This window comes from Vombatus ursinus, unplaced genomic scaffold (assembly GCF_900497805.2).
Source record: "Vombatus ursinus unplaced genomic scaffold, bare-nosed wombat genome assembly UNPS02015024.1, whole genome shotgun sequence".
Classification (NCBI taxonomy): domain Eukaryota; kingdom Metazoa; phylum Chordata; class Mammalia; order Diprotodontia; family Vombatidae; genus Vombatus; species Vombatus ursinus.
This window is the reverse complement of record NW_020954802.1, coordinates 1,177,856-1,202,896: the sequence shown is the minus strand read 5'-3', so window position 1 is coordinate 1,202,896 and position 25,041 is coordinate 1,177,856. Positions and strand designations below refer to the sequence as shown.

At 42.3% G+C, this 25,041-nt stretch overlaps 1 protein-coding gene across 3 annotated transcripts in view; it reads right to left on the bottom strand.

Moving 5' to 3' along the window:
• Positions 1-1,575: 1,575 nt before the first annotated feature.
• LOC114030876 (protein bicaudal D homolog 2-like) overlaps positions 1,576-25,041 on the bottom strand; it is a 45,211-nt gene continuing 21,745 nt past the window's right edge. For 2 of the 3 annotated variants that reach the window (XM_027845771.1, XM_027845770.1), the window contains exons 4-9: positions 18,744-18,896; positions 14,721-15,143; positions 6,891-7,901; positions 5,592-5,743; positions 3,666-3,885; positions 1,576-3,113 (exon numbers count right to left, since the gene is read on the bottom strand). In XM_027845771.1, the coding sequence (XP_027701572.1) occupies positions 3,108-3,113; positions 3,666-3,885; positions 5,592-5,743; positions 6,891-7,901; positions 14,721-15,143; positions 18,744-18,896 (1,965 nt within the window). In that variant the 3' untranslated portion in view covers positions 1,576-3,107. The remainder of the gene's footprint in view (positions 3,114-3,665; positions 3,886-5,591; positions 5,744-6,890; positions 7,902-14,720; positions 15,144-18,743; positions 18,897-25,041) is intronic. The other variant, XM_027845772.1, reaches the window with a different exon arrangement.

Here is a 25,041-nt window from a genome sequence, read left to right as displayed (position 1 = left end):
TAATAATGTTGACCTATAGTTTTCTTCTGGTGCTCTATCAATCCCTGGTTTGCTTATTAGGACTATATTTGTCCTAATGGCCCAGCACCAACAGTTCAGAGCTTTGCAGTGTTGGTGCTTCCAGGTTGCAGCCTTGTGTGGCCTTTTGCTCCTGAAGGGCTTTCAGCTGACTATCAAGGCCTGAGGAAATTTCCACAGCCTGAACCTGAGGTCACTGCAGTATTGGAAAGAAGGATCAGGGACTGCAGTGTAAGAGGGGATTTTGATGTTCTGCCCTTGAGTCTGCCAGTACAACTTCACTGCCTTTAGCATGGGAAGTAGGGGAGAAATGCTGAGTGAGCTCGAGGTCCACAAGCACCAGTTTTCTGAGGTTGGGGTTTCTCTCTTTTTTTTAACCTTCTTTTGGATTGTAGGTATCCTCGACCATGGAAATACATGAAGTTACTTTATCTTTGGTCCATAATTTCTGTTTTGGAGAGGTTTGAGAGGTTGTGGGGATTGGAGAAAAATTCTAGTCCACCATCTTGTTGTTCACATGACCTGGAACAAATCTGGGCACTTTCACTGACTGTCCCCTCTACCTGCAATGCTCTCCCTCCTCATCTCTACCTCCTGGCTTCCATGGACTCCTTTAAGTCACAGCTAAAATTACACCTTCTAAAGGAAGTCTTCTCTGATCTCTCTTAATTCTGACGCCTTTTCTCTGTTGATTTTTTTCCCCAATGTAGCCTATATATAGCTTGTTTACATATTGTCTTCATCAGACCATAAACTTTTTGAGGATAGGAGTTGTCGTCTACCTTTCTTTGTATGCCTAGCACTTAACACAGTGCCTGGCCTACAGCAGGTGTTTAGTTAATGTTTACTAACTGACTCTTCTGGAATAGACTCAATGTACCTCACATACAGGTCAGAAGGGCAGGTGGCTCTTTGATCTTCTTTCAAAAGCAGCTAGTTCCCCACCCCCATCCCCCAAGGCTTAATCCTTCCCCTCTTCAACAAAACCCACCAACACCAGCTTTCTGTAACTCTCAGACAGCTATCCCCTGAAAGGTGGGGATTTTGTCTTTGTAGGTAATACTGGGAAACAGAATTCCTAATTCTTTGGATAAGACATCAGCCATGGAAACCAGAGCTCCTAAACTACAGATAGTACCTTCTATAGAGGGCTTTGCATGGTGGTCAAAAAGCCCTGCGGTCACGTGATAGGAAAGGTAGTTAGCAGGAGCTGGTCTTTTGTAAAACATATTCAAAAGACAATGAACCAAATAGGAGACCATCACGGATGGTACCCTACAGTAGTGACTGGGGGGAAATGAAGGCATCTAGTCTCATCCCACTAGGCTGAGGAGTCTCTGTAAATAAGCTACAGGTGAAATCGACATTCATTGTGACCCAAAAGGCTGGTTGCGTTTCCCAGTTAGGCTGGATGGGGGTGTGCCCAATATCAGGCCCCTAGCTCTAGCTGCTTTTTGGTCCTAGTATCTGCTGTATGAGAATGTGGCTTATTACATGTAATGAGGCAATGGCCTCAAATATAAAGACATCAAGCTCAGAAAACCAGAAATGCAGACAACTAACACAATTTATTTATTTGAGTTTCATTCTTTACACAAAAGACTCTTCAACATGCATTATATTGAGGGGGGAGATTTAGAATGTTGTTTCATACACAGAGTACAATAGATCTCTAAATATTTCCATTAAAAATATATGTATATATACTTTCATTCCATTTAAACTATTCTCTTATCTGTTGCCAGGCTGATCTAGTTAGAGAGAGCTTTCTGTACCCCTTGCAGCCAGCTGGCAGTCTGGCAAGAACACATTCTGGTACTGAAAATACTCAAAGGCTCACAAACTAATACTAAGCATTTAGGGGTGTGTGGTTGACAGCACCACCCACCCTTCAAGTCACCAACTCTCTTGAGGTGTTCAGTCTATACCCAGCATGAGCTTTAAGAAGGAAAAGGAAGAGGAAAGTGTTCCCTCTTCTTAAAGATGCTTAAAAAGTGGGTTACCAAAATAACATCCTCTGCAAGAATTCAATGTCCCATCATTTAACTTTTTTTCCCCAAGAGAAAATACAGGCAGAATCTAAAGAATCCCATTAAGAACTGTGGGTGGCTAATTCCCAACCTTAAAGGGACTGGATTGGAGGAGGAAAAAAACCCAGAGACCTTTCCACAAAAACTATACAATTCTGACTCTACACAAAGCAGCCCCCTTACTAGGGTAACTTGACTAATCCTTGAATTTCAGAATCCACCCTCTTTGGGCTTCAAATGGCTTTCACCTAGAAGGATTCATGCATTTGGAACCTTCCCTTTCCAAAAAAGTCCCCTGTACCCAAGAATCTAAGCAAGTTCCAGCATTTCCAAGCATCCCAAATACTTGTCACTTATCCAGGGGCCTTACATGACAAAGCTCTTTGCCTGAATACCCCTAGAACAATCCATTCTATTTAGGATTTGCACAAATACATTTCTTAAAGTTTAAAACAGTACGTAGTACACTCGTACACTGATAGAAACTACTTTTGCAGACAATTTCTAACACCGTACAAATAGCACCAAGTGTATGTCCAATTATACAGAAACTAACTTGTAAACAGAGAGACATGCAAGGTTTTATGTCTTGCTTGAAATGGACTTGAAAGCCAACAGCAATTAGTCATAGTAGAAGAGCAACATCAAGGTTTGGTATTTTTTAACATTTTCTGAAGAGACAGGCTCACACATGAACAAGGGAACTGGGAATATGGTACTCTTCACAAAGGAGTCACAGGACAATACTACTGGAAACTGGAATTGCAGGCCCACTGATATCTCAGCAGAACGTAGCTCTTAAACACAATGTAATCTCAAGCATCACTTCTAAATGGCCTGCATTTTCAAAATAATTCTAGATATTTTTACTGTAACTGAAATAACACATTGAATATCTTCCCAAAAGACAGAAAACACTCTTGGACAACCATTTAAAGCTGATAAGCTAGATGATCTCAATGTTAATGCCCATCTTGTGCAGATCCGTTTGCTTGTCAACACTGTTGCTTCCCCTCTGCTGGAAAACGGGGGGGATCCTTCCTTCTTTATGTTATTCATTTATCGCTGGTGGAGGTTGGAAGGAAAAACAACATAAGAACACAGCAATGAAAATTAGGCAAGCATCTGGGACTGAATATTTTCAATATCTTAGCATACAAAATTCTAAATTGTCTTATTTTAAGAAGAGGGAACTTCCTACTCTAAGTTCAAAAGCCTCACTGCAACATTATTCTATGGCTAGTGGAGAGATTTATTGGGACAACCACTATAGAGGTGATGAGGTTATATCACAATAAAAGTAATTTCCCAGCCAGATTACATGATTCATGATTAGAAAGCTCCTGAAGAGTCAATTATTTAACTAAGCAAGATGATTAAAGAACCATGGAGCTGGGCTGTGGGAACACAACATCAGCTTAATTATGGACAAGTTGTTGAGTCAAGGACTGAAAACACACTTATGAGAAGAATCTCATCAAGAGAGGCCCCTTAGAGTTATGGCAATTAATATACCCAATGAAAAGTTGACCAGCTACCCTCAGCCACAATCTTCACTGTGTGGAAGTGCCTCACCTCCATACCTCCTAATTCCATACTTGAGCAAACGTGTCATACCCAGTTACTTTTGAATGGTCTCCCTTTAGGGTCAGAAACAAGCTTTGCCCGGCTGTTCAGTGGCACAGTGGACTGCGATTCCAGTGACTCCAAGCGCTGAGTCAGTGCCCGTTTCTGCTGAATTGCTAGGCTCAGCAAAGACTTCAAGGTCTTCTTTTCATCTTCTGCGGCAGCAAGCTGTTGCTGTATTTCACCAAGCTGCAAAACATACTCATCACACCTGCAAAAGAAGAAAAAAAGGCAATTCAGCACCTCCCACAGATTGTTTTACCTGAACATCTCCGGTCTCCCTTCAGGCATGGGTCCTCAAGCAGGCAATCACACTCAACCCCTTTATCTTCAAGGACCAACTGGATCACCCATGGGCAAGCAGCCGCCATGTTGTGTCCTTGTCCTTGTAAAGAACACAGTTCTGCCCTGCTTACAATCTCAATGTAGTTCTTCTCAATCAGTGAAGTAAAGGGGAGAAGGGGATCAATCCCTCCATCAAAAAGGCTAGAGACTCCCATCTTAAGGCAAACCTCTAGTCAATAAATAATAACAGCTCCTATATGAGTGGTGTTATAAAGTTTATAAAGCTCTTTTCTCACAGCATTGAGTTTGCTAATCAAGGGATTGTTGCCTTCATTTTTCAAATGAAGGAAGCCTCACAAAAGGGATGTGACTCATCTAAGATCCTACATCTAGTAAGCATGAGCCAGGGTGCAAACCTAGCTAAGCTCTGGGTCCACTGCTCTTCGCTACATCCTTCTGACTGAAAATATCAAAAAAACTGCTGCATGAGAAAACTCAGTCAAACATAGTCTTGGTTTTAAGAAAGCTCCTAGGCAAGGTCAACTGTCGAGGTAACCAGTGTCAATCTCTTGATGGATTCTCTTAATGCTTTAGCACTAAGTATTCATATGAATACACCTCCTGCTGAGGGTAGCTTACAAGAAAGGGATCCTGTACCACACCGAGCTAAGAAGGCAGCACCCCCCTCTATTCTACAGTTAAGCAAAACAAAGAGATGCAAGCCAACTGATCTGTCCACTATGGCACAGAATGTTACTAGCAAAGTCAGAATCAAATTGGTTCTTTCACACAGTGTCTTGTGCTTAGACTAGTGATGAGAGGTATGGATAACATGGGTAGGAACAGTCATGTGTATGCATTGTCTTCTCTGGGAAGAAAAGGTACGTGGCCTTGATGGGGTATCGGCCCAAGTCGAGATCCTCACCCCTTGCCCCAAAGGGAATCTGGCTCTACAGGCCCCAGCCCCTTATCTCTCTTAGAAAGCCCTGGCCCAACCTTTTGATCTTATTCAGATGCCTTTCAAACTTCCTCCTTCCAGTTCCCTTCATTATCTATTCCCATTGTTTATTCAGTCTCTCAGACCTTCTGAATGCAATTCTCACCTAGACCCTTTTCCCAACCACCCCCCCCCTCCTCTGGCCACCCAAAGTTACTTTAGCGTATATAAGATCTACCCTGGCCCCCATTCAAATGCTGAGAATCTCTCATGCCTAGAGGCTGAGCTTTCTCATGCCTGCTCTTCCTTACGGGCATTACCTGGCCTATGTGATTTATCTCTAATAAACTTTTTCTCTGGCTGGAAAAAGATTTGAGTTAATTTCTTTCAGGCAGGGCCTGGCGCCGCGATCTTGGGGTCCGTTTGAGCACCCCAAACCTCTAAACCTCTTCAGTCTCTCCTTTCTCCCCTCATCACACATACACCATACATATACAATACACACATACACATACACACATACTCACATACACTGTGCAAAGATTAGTTTGGGGGCACATGCCCACTTTAGGGCAATCAAGGCTTGGAAATCTCTCACTTGGCCCAAACTCTGTGTTGCCTCACAACCAGGAAGAGAGTTCACAAGAGTCTTGGGGGAGTTTTGGAAACAGAGAAGAGGTAGAACTGAAATTTACCTGCTGGCAAACACCACCCGAAGGGAGGAAAAAGTAGCAGCATCCTCCTTCAGAACTTTCAGTTCATGCCTTAATTTATTCATGGTTTCTGACACCACAAGCTTCTCATCTTCATATTTGCGTTTCATATTGGAAAGGGCACCTTCAGCAGCCTAGGGGAGAAAGAAAAGAACACGGGTCTACTGGCAAGCTGCAATGGAGAATTTGCCAAGCCCTATCACAGTTGGAGGAGGTTCAATTTGATTCCTCCCCACCCAATGCTAGTACTTTCCCTCTGATATTCCAATTTACCCTTTGTCTATCTTGCATGTACATAGTTGTTTATGTGTTGGCTACTCCATTAGTATGTGAGTATCCGGAGGACAAGAATCATATTTTAGCTTTTTTTTTTTATTGTTTTTGTTTCTCTAGAGCTTAGCACGGTGCCTGGCACATAGTGAATGCTTAATAAACACTTACTGATTTGATTTTAGCAACCAAGTGAACCAACCTCTCAACATACTTTACATTATGGTAGTTACTTACTGTTAACCCATTACAGTTATCCCTTCCATATCAAGGGGGTTAGGAGTGTGGTGCCCTGCAATCTGGAAAATCCACATAAAATTTTTTGGCCCTCTCTTTGTACCAGAGAAGAAGTCTGAATTATTATGGTATTAAAAGATAAAATAAGTTGATGTTATACAATACTATACATATATTTTATGCATTTCTGGGTTTCTAAACTTTTTCTGTGTCATCTGCTGGACTTCAAGTGCCATCTGTGGCTTCCACAAAACTCCCCCAAAATTCCCATTAAATTTCTTATGCCAACCCTTGATATAGCAAAATAGCAATAGGGAAAGCCAAGATGTGGCAGGGATAATTATAGTCACTAATTTTAACCAAAACTGTAAGATTAACCTATCCAGGGGGCTAGTCCACAAGTTAGATAAATTCCCATCACTATGAGCCTTGGGTATGACAAGTAATAACTTGCACACAGGCAATGACAAGTAATTTTGTACTTTGTTGGAGTAATAACCCCTTAAAGCAGCAGAAACTAGAAAAAGTCAACTATTCCTTGTATCTTTCCAAGTTAACATGTTGAATTATTTTAACCTCAAAAAGAAAAAGAAAAAAAATGGTCTTTTGGATGCTATACATCCAGTTGCCTGTTTTTTCCAACCTGACAAAAAGTCATCTTTGAGTCCTTAAATCTGTTTTTCATAGCTTGTTTCTTTCTACCTCTGCTCTAGAGGCAAATGTGACATGTCAGTGTAGTGTCCAAAGTGCCCAGGATTTCCACCAATAGCTTACCTGCTTGTTGGCCTTCAAGACAGTCCTCAGAGTTGCTATTTGCTCTCTTTGGGTGTTCAACAAAGACTTCAATTTCATTATTTCATCAACAAGAGCGTTTTTATCCTTCAGCTCTGTTGACATGGCTTCAAGAGACTTGTTGCGCAATGAGATCGCCAGGGCTGTCTGGAGTTGCTTCACCTGGCTTCCAATGATGGAAATTTGGTTGGAAAGACTCTCAGGTTCCTTGTCATACTCTTCTCCATCAGACTCACAAGGAGAATCACTAACAGACTGGTTGCTGCTGCCACTTTTCACGGTGCTTGTCTCAGGGCTGAACAAGACTTTCACGAAGAGATCATTAGACTGGCTTCGGCACATACGCACATTGGTCACAACATCATTGGCATGCCTTTTGCAGGTATGGACAGGGGCCCCTTGGCCATCTTTATAGCCATCCAACAGGCTACGATCAGGTAACAGGTTGTTGCAGACACAGACTCGGCGGTACATGTTGGCCAGATCTTCAGCAATCACCTGCAGCTCCTCCTGGGCTAGGCTCAGTTTGCTCTGAAATTCTGATGAGCGTTTCCTCGAAGCCTGAAGCTCATTCTCTAGATTAGTAATGATCTCTTGCTTCTGCTTACCTGATTTGGCCCAGAATCGTATCTTCTCCGTTAGGTTTTGAGACTCTTCTTGCCAGGCCTCGTTGTCCTGCTTGTACTTGGCTTCAAAATCCTGGTATTTCTGATGCAGCTCCTGAAGTTCCGTCTTCAGCTTGGCTACTTGGGAACAATTTGACGCTGCACATTTATGTTCCAGACTGTGGAGTTCACTGCCACTGCTCTTCTCTCCATCTTTTCCAAAGAGCAAACCCAATTCGTTACTGCCGTACCGTTTGTTTAAAGCCTGGATTTGCTCAAGAAGGTAGTTATTTTGAGCTTGCTGTTTGGACAGCGCATCCTTTGTACTATCAAGCTGTGTCTGCAACTCTTTTATACTACTTAATAGCGATGACTTTTCATGATCAACCTGTTGGTACAAAGCAAAGAATTTCGAACGGGAATTAAATTTCCTTCTAATGTTGGCCTTGAACCGAATGACCACTTGTTTTGTAGAGTGGATTCCTTCATGGATAAGAGATTCAAAAGGTCTTAGGGGTCATGTAATCCAATCTCTAAGATTCTAGAGTTTATCATCATTGTACGTTTAGAAAAGGGCATCAAGGAGAGGGGGGAAAGGGACCGGGACTCTGTTTGACTCCAGATCAATATTTAATCCTGTGGAAGGGGAGAAAACTTTTGTGGCCTTTACACCACAGTGTAAGGAAGCCAGTAAATATCCAGAGGACAACCTGGATAGTGGAAGGACTTGAGTTCATGCTATATGACGAATGGTTGAAGGAAATGAGGAGGAGACGAGACTTGGGTGAGGGAGGGCGAAATGGCCATCTTCAGGTATTTGAAGAGCTGTGATGTAGAAAAGGGCTTAGACTTGCTCTATTATTTGGCCCCAGAGGACCAAACTAGGAACAATAATAGGTAGAAGTTGTAACGAGGCTCAATGTCAGGGAAAGGCCAACAGAGCCGTCCCAAAGTATAATTGGCTGCCCTGAGAGGTGACTGGTTCCCTCCTTGGAGGTCTTTAAGCAAAGGATGAAAGACCACTTGTTGGGTATGCTGCACTGGGGATCCTTTGGGGGATATGGGTTGGATTAACTAGATTTGAGGTCTCTTTTGAATTCTGAAATCCTGTGATTCTATGGAGGGGAAAAAAAACACCTACTCTTCCTGACTTCACAGTTTCTGTTGGTAGTAGCACCATTCACACGCAGCCTCCCAGGTTTGTAATCTTGGGGTCAACTTTGGACTTTTCTGTCTTCATGACTTTTCCTAGCCAGTCAGCTACCAGGGTCCTGCTGATTCCACATCTCCTGCATCTGTCTACTATGCTCTCCATTCCCCCAGTAATCTTGCTAATAATTCAGGGCCTCCTTATCAATTACCCAGACTCTTATAATAGCTTACTACCACCTCTCTTCTCTGCTCCTCAGGCCAAAAGAATCTTTCAAATGCACTAATCTGGTGATATTACTCCTCTGTTCAAAAAAAAAAAGAAAAGAAAAAGAAAAGAAGGAAAAAGAAAAAGAAAAAGAAAAAAGAAAGTAAAACAAAATTAAAAAAATGAAATTAAAAATTTCCAAGGCACCGTGAGTACACAGATGAACACAAAAGGGGGCCCTATCCTCATAGACCTTGGGTCCTGCTGAGGGGCTGCAAGACATATCCTGATGATTAAGTTCCAGTAGGTAGTAATGGGAGTGAGGGACATTTCTTACAAACTGATCTAGGAAGCTTTAGAAAGAGAACCTTAACCACTGGGGCAAATCAGGTCAATCTTCTCAGAACTTCCCTCTTAAGTGTTGAATGCAGGAACACCTGCTGGTAGCTGACATATAGATGACAAAAAGGGGAATATTCTGAGAGTAGGGTAGAGCAGAGCTTTGTGGATATGGGGAGAGCTTTAAATGCCAACCTACAAAGTTTGTCATTTATCCTCAAGGCAATAAGAGGCCCCTGTAGATTTTGGATCAGGAGAGTAAGATGGTCAGACTTGTCTGTGACTTAAGAACATTATTTCAGCAGCTTCATAAAGAATGGTTTGGAGAGAGGGAAGAGTGAATAAAAGACACTCTTCTAGCTGTCATTCTTCAAAACCCACCACAGCCTGACCCCATGCCCCTTTTCTGGCCTGCTCTGTTGGGACTTACAACCAAACACTCTATGCTTCCCTAGATGGCTCTACCTCCTGGCCCTGGTATGGACTCTTGTGCCTCCCATATGGCATGGCCTCCCTCCTGTTTGTCCGAGGAATTCCTTTAATGTTCCAATGAAAAGCCTCCTTCTCCAGGAAGCCTTCCCTGTTCCCCGGTTGGTAATGACCTTGTTTTACAAGTCTCACGTAGACCTGGGCTTTATAGGTCTTTGACAAAGGCCCCATGTCACATGGTATAGTACAGCTATTCCTATAGATGTCCTACCATCCATACTAGAATGTTAAGAGCTCTCAACCTCAAAGAGCTATCTTCTCTAAACTCTGTTCCTTCCCCAGTGCCTAGCAGGTACTCTGCATACAACAGGAGCATAATCAAGATTTATTATAGAGTCCTCTAATAATTACCTAGATTTCAAACCTCTCTTTCTTTTAGGAAAAAAATACATACGAGGTTGGCTTAGAAAATTCATTAATAATTACTTTGATCCAACTGACAGTCACAATGTCAAACAAAAAGCAATCATACCAATCTTGCCAGAAGCAAATTCCAAAGTTTCAGTCTACCAAAAGGAATAGAGGAAGAGCAAAGAAACTGCTTTGGGGCGGGGGGAGTGGTGAGGCTTCATTAGTCTGTGTTCTCTGCCAGTTCTCTTTTAAATGATGTCGATCATCCCTATGCCCCAGGATGTGGCACTTTGAGAATATTTTTAGTCATGTATGCAGTATGAGAAACAACTAACTGGGTAACCAGTAAGCTGCTCAAGCATATTAAAATCCAGGCTCTCTCCTCCATTCCCTTTGCTAATCTTCCCAGAATATCAGGTAGGAGGAGAGGGCCACTTTTCCATGTGTATATATATAAATATGTATGTATGTATGTATATGTATGTATATGTATATATGCATACATGCGTGTATGCATATATATGCGTGTGTATGTATATATGTGCATGTGTATGTGTGTATTGTGTGCATGTGCGTCCCCCCCTTTGTACAAACAACTATAAGGAGTTATTTCTGAGGGCACCACTGCTGCCAGGTACTAGGAGTATGAATGACCCCAGCTGTGAAAGCCAGGCCAGAGACAAAGAACTTCACACGTAACAGTGAAAGAAAAAAATAAATGCTTAAATGGGAGACTTTCTTGCCATATACCTCAAGCATCACTTAATAACAGATGGAAATTAACATCTAGACCCTGAGACACTACACTGATCTTCTGTGGTTAAAAAAAGACAACAAAACACAGGCAGTTTATTCCATTCTAAAGGTGAATTTCCTGCCAAAGAACAGAAACTTTTTAAACACTCAAGCAGGTGACATAGTAGGCCTTCTCTGCTTAGTATATGACAAGGAAGATCAAGAAAAATTGCAAGGGACTTTTTTTTTCCAAATCTGGAAGGAGGAAATGAGAGAAATGATAAAGTTCACAGTTCATGATGGCCTTGGTGACAGAAGTATTCTCTCTTAAGAGAGAGTCAGGGCCAGCCAGCAGTCAGCTATGTAGGCAATGCTATGGCCAACTTCCACCTTGGAAGTGCTCTCGGGGGATAGATCCTTGAGCAGAGCAGCTGTGACAAATCAAGTTTCTAAACTCATTCATACAACTGGTCAATGAGAGCTCAATAAGATGTGCTGCTCTACTGGGGCCCATTTGATTTCTCAAAGTACCTTGCCAGTAGCAATAAGAGGATCTGATCACAGTATCATCTTGCCCCATTACTTTGACTTCCTGTTTTGCCTCTTTCTTTGCTCTTCATAATGAATGATGTCTATCCATATGTAGGCTCAGTTCTTACCAGATAGCCCAAGCCTAAAGTAAACTGTTTGGGACTTCAATTGCTGTAAGAACCCAAAGGTCTACCACAAGTACAGAGACCAGCTCCTAAGCCCCTGGCTCCATTCTTGCTCTGGGTGCCTGCTACTAGGAACCCTTACTTTAATACCGACACTCATCCCCACCTCAGTACTCAGACTCATCAGGTAGGTCCATGATTCTTTTCTCTCCAGTCTTCTAACCTGTCGATTCCTATAGCCTGAACCCTCAGAACCTGGCCTTTGTCTATCTAGCCTCTAGGGAGGCTGCTTGAGCCTCCTTATTTGATCTGACTGTTCTGGTCCTGACCTCTGGTCCACCTGATGCTTTCCCGGCTGGCTGGACTACTGGCTGTGGCTAGCTCTGTCATTATCCCCCTTCGCTCCACTGCCTTCCCAAGCATCCCAATCCAAGCAGACCCTTATCATCTGCCTGTCATGCTGCAATGGCCTCCTCATTGGTCTTTCCCCGCACCGCTCTCCCCAATTCCAGAACCATGCTTTCCATCTGACTCTCCTGGCTCCGACATGTGAGCTGTAGCCTTACCGTGCCAGGAATCAGGTCTCCATACCACTTCTTGACCATCTCCATACCATGCTGCTGTGTGCATACCTACCCGCCACCCTTACCAGATCCCCTCTCTGGTCGTCTTCCTCCATTAGAGGGAATTCCTTGAGGGCTTATATTTGCATCCCCAACACTTAGCACAGTGCCTGGCACATGGTAAATGCTTAAGAAATAGTTGACCCATCTATTCATCTTCTCCTTTCTCCCAGTCCCCTTTCCACACAGCTGTTTGGTTGATATTTTTGAAGCACAGGTCTGCCCATGTCACTCCCTTGCTCAGGAATCCCCCACGACTCTCTGGTGCCTAAAGAATGAAATACAAACTCCTATGGCATTGAAAGTACTTCCCAGTCTAGTTCGAGCCCACCTTCCCAGGCTGATGACATAGCACACACTTCCCCCCACCCACTGTCTCTAGGATTCAGCCATATTGACTGTTCTTTAAACCATGATATTCTTTCTCTCACCTCTCTGTGTTTTTTGTACTTTTTTGTTTGTTTTTTGGCTTTCTCCCAGGGCTGAAATGCTCTCTCTCCCTTCTAGCTTCCAAAAATTGCCTCTTGGAACCTCTACTGGGATCTCTTCAAGGGCTCAGTTCAGGTGAAACTTCCTTCAAGAGACCTTTCCTTGCCCCACTGGTTGTCAAGCCTGCCCCATACTCCCCAAATCACTTGGTATTGCTTTTGTACATATCCTATATTTGTTTATCCATCCTGTGGCAGAGAAGTCCTTGAAGGCAGGGTGGATCTCTCCCTTTCGTCCTTGGATTTCCCGTGTCTAGCACACAGTAGGTTTGTACTTACTGTTTATTGACTTCGAAGTCTCAGCAATATCCCGCTACAGCAGAAGAAACATGTGGTTAAATATAATTTTGTGCAACTAGCATGGACCTGAGTCACATTGACCTCGGTTCCTCAGCACTAAGAGTCCTGTCCACATGGGCCCTTCCCTGGTTGGCATTAGAAGAGCACCTTCAGCCTCCATTGCAGGACTCCGGCTCCAGGATGGGCTTGGTAGAGAGTCATTATCTGTGCTGCAGAAGAACATTTTTCTGCCACAAAAGTGGGAATGATTTAGAGTGGGGGAAGTAATTTTCCAGAGGCAAATATTCTTTTAAAAAAGAATCCTCTTACAAAGAAGAGCTGAGTCACTCAATGTTAAATGAGGCGTCAGCAGCTGCAACAACACAGCAGATTAGAAGCAAAGGCACATTATGGTCCCATTATCATTAGCAAAAAGCCTTCCCGTCATGGGATGGTAGGGACACCATTTTCTGAGAAAGTGCTTTTCAGATGCTTTTAAGATACCAGAGCCAGGCCAAGTCAAATGCTGCCAGCAACAGACAAGGGACAGGAGGCCTGTTTCCTTAAAGGGATAGATTCAAAGGCTCCAAGATCTAGAGGTAGAAAAGACTCAAAGGTTATCTGGTCATAACTAGATTCTCTCGTACTGAATCACACAGGTTGTAAGTGTCAGAGGCAGAATTTGAACCCAGGTCTCCCTGGGGACCTCTGATTCCAGAGACAGGGCTCTTTCTAGTGTACCATCCTGCATCCTATACTGGATTCTTCTTTATCCATTCTATTTGAGAGCCCAAGTTCTCGGCACTTTAATCTAGCCCTTTTAGAATAGGCAGGCTTAAGGCGATCCTCTATTCTTTTGGCAATGTCTTCCCCCGTTGGAAAATAAATTCCCGGAAGGCACATGCTGTCTTGTTTTCTTGTATTTGTAGCCCTAGAACTCGGTAGTGTCTGGCATACAGTAGAAGCTTAATAAATGTTTGCTCTATCATTTGTCTGTCTATCCAGCTAGCTAGCTATCTAATGATGTTATGCTGGGATATAATTCGTTTATTGTCATGGGCCACACCGGTTTCAGTTTGATTTAGCAAAAACTGTTCAGCCCAGAATATTCCTAATGAGGCAGAATGATTGCCAACTCAGTTCAACAAACATGTATTATCGCCATGTACGTGTTTTCAAGTGGAACAGACTCAGAGATAGGCAGTTCCCAATTCATCCTAAACCTTATTTCCTGCTCCTGAAAAGCTGGGCAATTGTTACCAATCACCAATCTCAAAGCTATTTCAAGAATGAGTGAGAGGTCAAATACCCATGGAGCCATGTGAAACAAGATGTTTCATATAACTCTCTTTGAAGAAAATGTCTGAGTTGCCAAATGGCTAAGAATTTATCATATGATCTTCCAAATGTCAGGAGAGCAAAATCGAGGGCATCTTGTTTCTGCAACAAGTCTCAGAGAGGTAAGGTTACAACTCCTCGACCACCTCGAAGGTGTTTTCTCATTGGCTTATTTTAAGACGTGCTCCAAATGTCTGCATTTTTTTTTTCAGGAAAAGTCATTTGTGGAGGAAATGCCTTTGACTTTCCACATCCTAGTCCCCTTTCATCATATCTGCAGATCATCACTGCGTCTCTGCCACTGCCGAGCCCCACTAGCACTCCTCACCTATCTCACCTTTGAAAGCCCTAGAGACAAAGGTACACTAAGGCCACCAGGTTTGTTCCACTGAAGGAAGTCTAGAAACAGCTCAGCAAAAGAAAGCCAGCCAAGTACTTCTCAGAAGTATTTTGCCACCTTGGATTGGAGTGCTGAACTCTTCTAAGAGGTTCATTTATGTTTAGATCCTCATGCTGCCTAGCTGACAAACACACAGAAAAGAGCCCTCCTACCTGCAGAAGCTGCTGGTTCAGTTTCTGAATCTCTGATAAACTGAGCTCACTCAAAAGATCACACACTAAACCAGGCTGGGGCCTGGAGCTGTTGCTATTCTGAGGCATGGACATCATGTTTTCTCTGCGGTTCCGGAAGGTTTGATTGTTGTAGCCAATGCCCAGGCCATCGTCATTACACTGATTCAGGTCATCGAAATTTGTCGGCAGAGTCCCTAAGGAATCATAGGTGTTGATGTACCCAGACAGCACCCTGCGCAGCTCATTTTTTTGTTCTCGCTCACTCTGGAGGGTTTCCAAGGCCTCCTCTAGATGATGATCAGAGATCTCCTTCTGTCGAGTTACTTCAGCCAGACGACTGTTTCTAAGCTCAATTTCTTCATCTCTTCTCTGAACTTCACGTCTTAAGCCTTCATATTCTGCCTGAAATGAAAGTAAAATGTCTTTTCTTCAACCAATTATTTAGCTCATGATTTTGTGTAGCTCATGATTGTGAATTTACACTTCACCTCATTTATGCTAGAAAAGACCTTGCTCAGAGCCATTCCTCAATAGATAAGAACCGAAGGATAGGAACAGGCAGTTCTCAAAGAAGAAATTCAAGCTATCAACCATCATGTGACAAAATGCTCCGAATTACTAAAAATTTCAGAAATGCAAAATAAAACAATCCTGAGGTTCCATCTCAGCAAAGAGTACAAAAAAGGGAAATTACAATTGTTGCAGGAAAAGAGGCACATTAATGCACTGTTGGAAGAGCTGTGAATTGCTCTGGCCATTTTAGAAAGCAATCTGGAACCATGCCCCCAAGGTCACTAAATTGTGACTATGACTCAGTGATACTGCTATCAGGCCTATAGCTCAAAGAGATCAAAGAATGAGGAGGACTCATATGGACAGATTTATTTATAGTAGCTCTTTTTTTATGGCAAAGAACCGAAGACAAAGGGAGTCAAGTCCAGTTCACTCAATGCCAACCACTATGCTAAGCATCAGGGATTCAAAGAAAAAGCAAAAAACAAAAAACAAAAATCCTAGCTCCCAAAGAATTCACTGTCTAATGTAAAGTTCATCAAAGAACTGAACAAATTATGGTATATGAATGCAATGGAATATTATCATTGCACTGTAAAAAATGATGAAAAAGAAACCTTGGGAAGATTTGTATGAACTGATGCAGTAAGGTAAACAGAGCCAGAATAATTATATATAAGGTGCAGAATGAGATATATACATTTTTGGAGGTGGCCAGTGTGAGAATTTGTTTTGCTTGACTGTGCATATTTGTTACAAGGGTTCTGTTTTTATTTTTCCTCTGTGTGTGTGTGTGTGTGTGTGTGTGTGTGTTGGAGGAGGGGGGTAGTTGGAGAAGAGAGGAGGGGACAGCAATAGAGTTTTTAGGGGGAAAAAAAAGAGGGCCATTGAAGCATTTTTTTAAATGCACAGAAAAAAGAAGGAGGGCCAGAAGGAAACGCAGACAAGCAGGATAGCTTTGAAAGTTACAAGATAAATTTATCTTATTCTCAAAAGGAAAGGGCAACTGTAAGTAATAGCTGTAGTGTTATATTCTACAATCTTCTTTTTCTATTCTACTTCATATGTGGAAATTCTAATCTTCATCAGTGTTGAGGTTCAGCATTCAAAAAAATTTTTTAAAGAAAAAAATTACCTTGTTCTTACCTCTTCACTCCAGTCAGGTGTCCCTATCTGTCTGTCCCTGGAAGGACAATCAGTCAAGGACCAATTCTGACTCTGGGCTGGAAGTCTACAGAGAGCTCCTGGCTCCAAATCTGTGGCTTGATACCAAGTTCCATTCTTGCTGCTGGTGCCTATTACGCAGACCCTTGCTTGAATTCTGAACCCTCATTGCTCAGAGTTCTTGCTTGGGTCTCCTATTCCTGAGTCTCTTAACCTGTCTATTCCTGAAGTCTGCTACTTGACTTCACCTGCCTAGATGTATGTCCAACAACTGCGTGGTTCTCTGTTCTAGATGACAGCTCTAACCCACCTGACTTATACCATTCTGGCCAGCTGAACTCTTGCTCCTGGTCAGCCTTTTCCTGTTGCCACCTACGATTTAATTTAATAGTCTGAGAAAACTGCTCTAAGGGAACGTTTAGTCAAGTACAATGAGCAGCATTGTGGAACTTAATAGGTCCAATTCAACAAGCACTCCCTCATGAAATGCATCCTCTAGTCAACAACTGTGCTGGGTTCTGGGGACACAAAACCAAAAAGTGTACCCAAAGAGCATAGTAAACACATGGCACTAGCAGAAAAGGCTAGAATCCCATCTCTAGGCTCAATATCAGGATTCCATCTCATCAACAATGGCTCAGAGAAGAATCTAGTCATTCACTGCTGTCCTTAGAGTATTATAGCCCCTACCATGATGCCCTGCACATAATGCACACTGAATTCAATTAAGGCAGGAAAGGACTTTAATAAGAATTCTGGTATCTTGGGCGATACTTAAAAAAATATCCATGACTTGTTGGCCATGTTGAGGTGGGGGAAAGCATAGAGAAGAAGGGACTGTCTGGAAATTGCTGATATAAAGATAGGCATCAATACAACTTTAATAAAAAATTTAAAAATAAGGACTAAAGAGATCACTGGCTGTATGAGGGTCTCATGTGAGCTCCCTACACACACACACACACACACACACACACACACACACACCCTCAAAAACAAAACAAAACAAAACAAAATTATCACATCTGCTACAAAACCTGCCAAACACTCAGACTTTGCACCTTATATTCACAGGGTACTTAGAGAGTTCTCCAGTGAATGTGCTATCATTTTAAATGCCCCTCCCAAAACACTGGGCATTTCCTTTTTAAAACTATATGGACTATTTTAGAGCCAGATAGTTTAAAAAAAACAGTCTAGCTGACCAAGAAGTAACACCCACCCGAGGGTTTCTTGGGGAAGCTACTACTCCCGCCCCATCGTTGGGGCTCAAAAGCGCACTGAGCAAGACCATGGCTAGAAGCCCACACCAGCCTAGTGATCTCAAGCTTAAGGAGCACCTTACTACCAAGAGGCTGGATGCCCCTGCTTTCAAAGATCTTAAAGTCCAAATCCTTTCTCAACAATTCATTTCTAAGTAAGACTTCAAGTCAGAAGGATGTTCTACAGTACAGCCCGTTCCATGGGGGTGAGGTGTCTAGAACAGGTAAACATTAGGCAACAATGAGGGATCCTCTTCCAATACCATCTTCCATGACAAGGAGGGATTTATTTTTCTGCAGCTAAGCCATGTTTTTCCTTGGTGCCCCTAAGTGTTCAGGGGAAAACAATCCCCAAGAGCACAATTTTCAAACCTTGCATGAGACACATAAATGCCTAGCTCCAGCTCTGCTCTAGTGACATGACTGGTCACAGCTCTCCTGATGGGTGAGTTCCTGGCCCAGATACCCATTGCTTGAGGGACCTCAGCCATATTCACTTTACTTCAGGCTCAACTTATTCTGTGGAATGCTCCACTGCCTCAGCAATTCTGTCTTCTCCCAACCCCCTTCCACTGTTGTTGTGCTTCAGTCATTTCAGTCACATGCAACTCTTTGTGGCCCCATTTGGGGTTTTCTTGGAAAAGATACTGGAGTACTTTGCTATCTCCTTCTCCAGCTCATTTTACAGATGAGAAAACTGAGGCAAAAAGGGTTAAGTGGCTTGCCCAGGGTCACAAGGCTAGTAAGTATCTGAGGCCACATCTGAACTGAGGTCTTCCTGACTCCAGGCCCCAGTGCTCTAGCCACTGCAGTGCCACCTAGCTGCCCCCAGCCCCCTTGCACCTCCCCTTTGTTTTCTCTTCTCCAATTAGAAGTAAGCGACTGTCTTCTTTTCCTGGATTTGTGTCCCTGGTGCTTAGCATAGTACTTGGTACATAGCAGACACTTATTAAATGTTTTATCTTTCTATCTGTCAAGGGTTTCAAGAAGAAAATAACAGGATGACCAAAGTCCATTGGGAGCTTCCAGTAACTACAGTGGATGGAATCCGAGACCCACTTACCTGGGTCTCCTTCAAACAGGAAATTTGCTTCTGTAAGGAGAGATTTTCTTCTTTCAATTCTGCAGTGTCTTGCAGCTGACGCAATTCTTTCATCTTATATTGTTTGACCTCATCTTTCAGTAGGGCCTTTTCAGTTTCTATACATTTGCACTCCTGGGGAGAAAAAAACTTGATCACGAAAAAGACAAATTCGATTTAACATTTCTCTTCTTCCATCGTCAGGAGAGCTTTGAGATGTTTCAGAAGGTATTAGATCTAAAAGCACAAAAGGCAGAAACTTATCTATTTAAAAAAAAATGCTTAATCTTTCTGGTGGCTATGGCAGAAGGTGATAAACATTATTCATTCACCAAACATTCCTTGAGGCTCTGTTATACCACAAGGTATATATAACTTGGGTCTTTGATCACCTTTTACAGAAGGCCTTTCCCAGTCCTCCCTCAGGTGCTAGACCCTTCCCTTCTAAGGTTGCCTTTTATCTACTCTGTATATATCTTGTATGTACCTATTTATTGATATGATTTCTCCCTCATTAGAATGTAAGCTCCTTGAGAGCAGGAACTGTTTTTGCCTTTCTTCATATCTTCAGGGCTTAGCACAGGGCTTGGCACATCATAAGCAATTAACAAGTGCTTATCAACTGATTATCAGAACCATTTGAGTTTACAAGGGTCTCATTTTCACTTTTGCCTTCTGACTTCTTAGGTCATTAAAATTCACAGTGCTTCTGTACATACATTTAGGCTTAAGTAGAATAACTTGGGTTTAGCTATTTCTCCTGCTTCAGGCACAGAATCCATTAGTAATAGGCAAAAGCAAATTCTTTTGTCACTGAATTTCAGTTTAAAAAATGTTGTTTGTAAAAACATTCACTTTTTTTTTAAATTTTGAGTTCCAAATTCTCGATTTCTCCTGCCCTTCCCCCACCCATTGAGATATCATCAATATGATATCAATTATACAAGGGAAGATAGGCAAACATATTTCCATATTAGTCATGTTGCCAAAAAAATGAAACAAAAAAAAAGTAAAAAAGTAAGCTTCAATCTGCATTCAGAGTTTATCAGTTCTCTCTCTGAAGGTGAACAGCATTTTTCATCTGGGTCTCTTGGAGTTGTCTTGGTTCATTGTATTAATCAGAGTAGCTAAGGCTTTCATAGTTGATCATTGTTACGATATTTTTTTTTAAAAGAGAAGTGGCTAGTTTAGCTTGGCAGCTCAAGCAAGAAGGTCTCTAAAAAATAAATGGTAGACTCCTGGCAAAGATGGCTGCCTTAACAGAGGCAGAAAGCCCAGGTCCACCACATCTATTCCAGCAAATCAAAGTTTAAGATAATAATCAAGAAATCCAATGGGAAGACTACAATAAGCAACTTTATCCACCCCAGAATTACACAAAAAGTCATCCAGAAGCCCACAGCAATAAAAAATAGGGCTTCACTAGCAAAGCCAGAGCCAGCATAGAAAATCAAACCAGCAATCTCTCAGCTTAAGCAGATACTGTGACCTGCAAAGGTCTGTATCCTGAAGCAGAAAAAATGGAAAGTTCCTTAGAAACAACCAGGAGAGGCAAGAAACAGTGGTCACAGCAGCCAGTACTCGGACAAGGACACCCAGAACCAAGGCGCTCTGCAGTCTCTGGCAGTCTGCTCTGAGATGCCATACAAAGCCCCAGAGATTCACTCTGAACCTCAAAGATCCAGATGGCCTAACCCTGGAGATCAGCACAAGAACCCAAATGATCTAGATCAAGATGAGAGTAGGGTTGACCACCCCACCCAAAAGCACAGTAGGAGACAAAGCTTGGCTCTAGCACAAAGCCAGGGTCATTGCCAGTCCTCTTGATTTATGTCTTGCCACTGGACGCCCGATGACTCTGGAGGAGATAGTTAAGGCTGATGACTTTGCACAACTCTGCTTCACTTAAATCCAATTCACTTGCAAGTCAAGATATCACTCTCCTGATGTCATTGTCCTCTTTAAAGAATGAAGGACAAACAACAATCTGTAAGTAGTAGCAGCTGCTCCCTGGGAACTCAGCCAGCAGGTTCAAGTTGGGCAATGCTGCTATCATTACCACTATTATTCTTCTTCTCCTTCTCCCCCTTCTTCTCCCTTTTCCTCTTTCTTCTTCTCCCTTCTTCTCCTTCTCCTGTTTCTCCTCCTTTTGTCCCTCTGTCCACATGGGGAGTCATACCCTTACATGTGGGTGCTTTGTCCAAAGGAATATAATTTTTTGATCACATACTTCACAAGGTATCTTGCAAATCTTATCCTGGGATTTGAGGATTAAATTTTTTCTTCTGTATTTATATATTCTATCACTATTTTTTTAAAAAAGCTGAGACAGTTAACTCTTTTGTCTGGTGTAGTTTCATTTATGATTTCTTGAAATATAGCTGTGAAAAAACAGGCTCTGAAAAAGCCCATGGTAATTCAAATGAAGCTACTTGACTACGCCTTTAAACCCAAATCACTCTGGCTTTCACTGATTGTCCAATAATAGGTCCCAGCCCAAGCCTCACTTGCTCATTTGTTTGGGTTTTGATGGCTCAGAGTCAGTGCAAAATAGCAAGTTGTTTTCTGTTCTGGTCAGAAACTCTGAGTGTCTTCCCAAAAGAATCAGTCTGGGAAGGGAAGACCAACTAGGCCACCTTTTATCTCAATTCCAACCTGGCCTTTAATCATTGTCTGGGCATTGCCTCAGACAAACTGAGACCTGGGAAAGACCTTAGCTTAAAAAGGTCTCCCCCTGCATCCATGGCCATTGCCTGTCATCTTGACTGATGTCTTGCCACTGGACTCCCTGATGACTCTGGAGGAGAGAGTGATACTAATGACTTTGCACAGCTATGCCTCACTTAAATCCAATTCACTTGCAAGTCAAGACATCACTCTCCTGATGTCATTGGTCCTCTTTGAGAACGAAGGACAAACACCAACAGCACAAAGCCCCAATTCAAGAACTAAAGCAGGAGAGGTGAGTAAACCAAAGAAGATACAGATGACTATAAAACATTATAACACATCAGAGATACCCAAAAATCCATGTGGAGAGTTTCTCCATAACTACAAGCCAAGACTCAAAGAAAAAATGGACTTCCCACAAGGAGTACATGAATACCTAGAAAAAAAATGAAGCAAGATAAAAATGAAATAAAAGTGCTGGAGGAAAGAATTGAAAGGAAAATAAATGAGGTGGGGGGGAAGGGGGTAAATCTTAATGAACTACAAGATTCCCTGAAAATTGGAACGGACAAAACAGAAATCAATAAATATCTCTCAAATCAAAAACAACTGATTTGGAAAACAAGTCAAGGAGGGATCACTTAAAAATCATTGAACTCTCTGAAAACTATGATTTAAAATTTTAAAAGGCCTGGAAACTATATTATGAGAAATAATAAATGAAAGTGGCCCAGATTTATTAGAACCAAAGGGTAAAGTGAAGATAGACTCCACTGATCACCTCCTGAAAGAAATCTCAAAAGGAAAAGTCCCAGGAATGTCATAGCCAAAAGCAAGAGCTCCCACATCAAAGAAAAATTACTGTAATAAGCTAGAAAGGAGTTCAAGTATCAACAAACCAATTAGTATCACATAAGACCTGTCTGCTTATACTACAAATGAGGAGATATTGGAATATAATATTCCAAAAGGCAAAAACATAGGCTTATGACAAAGAATTATTTACATTGCAAAGTTGAGCAAAATCCTACAGGAGAAAATGGACCTTTAATAGAATAGAAAACTTTCAAGTATTCCTGATGAAGATATCAGAGCTGAATAGAACTATGAAATTGTAGTAAACACAAGAGTTCAGAGAAACTGAGAAAGGTAAATTTGTTTGAGTTATTGGGCTATAATGATGATATCATGTTAACATTCTAATAGGGAGAGAAGAACAATTAAGGTCCCTTTAGAACCTTAATGTTTTCAATGTGTAATAAGAAAAACTGAAGACACCCAAGAGTGGACCAATTCTGGGAAGGGAGTTATAAAATGGAGTGTGCATGAAAAGTATACAAATATGGAAAAGGCCATTGGGGGCAGAGAAGGAAAAACGAGCATCAGATGAGCCTCACTCACACACATGCACATGCGCATTCACACACACACAGAGTACGGTGTGGACATGTATCAAACACAACAGGAAAACAGGCTAGGACAGGGAAAGAAAGGATTAAGAGAGAGGAAAATACCAATGAAGGAACAGTCACAAACAAAACAAACTTCCTGATCCTAAAGAAGGTAAAGAAAAGCAAAGAACTGGTGCCCATTAGTTGAGGAATGGCTCAACAAACAGATGCATTAATTAATGGAATATTATGCCAGGTTCACCCTATTCATATCTGTTGTTGTTCAGACATTTTAAACATGTGCAACTCTTCATGACCCCATTTGTAGTTTTCTTGGCAAAGACACTAGAGTGGTTTTCCATTTCCTTCTCTGGCTCATGTTACAAGTGAGGAAACTGAGGTAAACAGGGTTAAGTGACCTGTCCAGAATCTCACACAGCTAATAAGTGTCTGTGGCCAGATTTGAACTCAGGTCTTCCTGACTCTATGCCTAGCACTCTACTCACTGCACCATCTAGCTGCCCCAAAGATACTGGAGCTGTTTGCCATCTCCTTCTCCAGCTCATTTAAGGGTTGCTAGGTGGTGCAATGGATAGAGTGCTGGGCCTGGAACCAGAAAGACTCATCTCTCTAAGTTCAAATCTGGCCTCAAACACTTACTAGCTGTGTGACTCTGGCCAAGTCATTTAACCCTGTTTGCCTCAGTTTCCTCATCAATAAAGTTCTTATCTACCACCCAATCAAAATCCTGGTAGCTGTTGCCTACAGATCCCCAGGTCACTCCCCTTCCTTCCTCAATGAGTTTGGTACCTGGCTCAAAATGTTTTTCTCTTCCACAATTTATGCTCTAATACTAGGGGACTCCAACATACATATTGATTCTCCCTAAAACACCCCAACCACCCAGTTCCTCAACCTACTCAACTCCCATGAGCTACTGCTCCACCCCACCTCAGCCACACACAAAGATGGCCATACCCTTGATCTTGCCATCACCCACAAATGTACCACCTCCATGTTCAAGAATTCTGAAATGCCCTTATCTGACTATACTAGCTTTCCACCTCTCTCTCTGACTTCCCTCACCAAATCCTACTCTTCATTGCCACTGTGACCTCCAGTCCTTTAACCCCTCAATCCTCTCCCAGACCCCATCTTGATCCCTTCGTGAACCAATTCAGCTCTACACTGTCCTCCTCCTCTCTTGAATCCCTAGTCCCTTTATCTTATCCTCAATTATGCCCAAGTCTCAGCTTTGGATCACTCCCACCATTAGTTGCCTTTGTACCTACACATATGCTGCTGAAAATAAAAGTGGAAAAAATCGTGAAAGTGTTCTGACTGGGTTCACTACCAATTTATGTTACACAGCTTTAACTGGGCCCTCACTGCTGCTAGGCAATCCTACTATACCTTCCTTAACAACTCACTGTCCCATTCTCCACAGAGGTTCTTCCAAAACTTTTCATCCCCTTTCAAAATTCCCCTGGCTCCCCCTTCCCCTGTCCTCTCAGCTGAGAACCTTGCCTCATATTTTATAGAAAAACATTGAGGCCATTCACCATGATCTCCCTCTTCTCCCCTCTTCCCCATCTCCTATCACTCAAATGCATTCTGACACTCCTCCTTCACTCCAGTGTCACATGAAGAGGTGTGGCATTACTCTTTACCAAGGCTTACCCTCTACCTACTCTACCTCCAACAGATTGCCCCCTCTGTCATTCCGACTCTCTCTCCCTTTATTTTCAATCTCTCCCTCTCTATTGGCTCCCTCCCTACTGACTACAAACACGTCCATATCTCCCCCATCCTGAGATGAGGATTCATCTTCAATTGATCCTTCCACCCCTATTATCATCCTATATCTCTTTTGCCTTTTATAGCTAAACTCAGAAAAGCTGTCTATGCTAGGTGCCTCTACTTTCTCTCCTCTCACTCTCCTCTTAATCCCTTACAATCTGGCTTCCAAATTTACCATTCCACCAAAATCTCTCTCCAAAGTTACTAATGATCTCTTAGTCTCAAAATCCAATGGCCTTTCGTCAATCCTAATTCTCCTTTACCTGTCTGTAGCCTTTGACACTGTTGATCACTCTCTCTAGGTTTTCAGAATACCCCTTTCTCCTGGTTCTCCTCCTACCTATCTGATCACTACTTTTCTATCTCCTTTGCTGGATCTTTTTTTTCCAGACCACTCCCTCTAATCATAGGTATCCCTC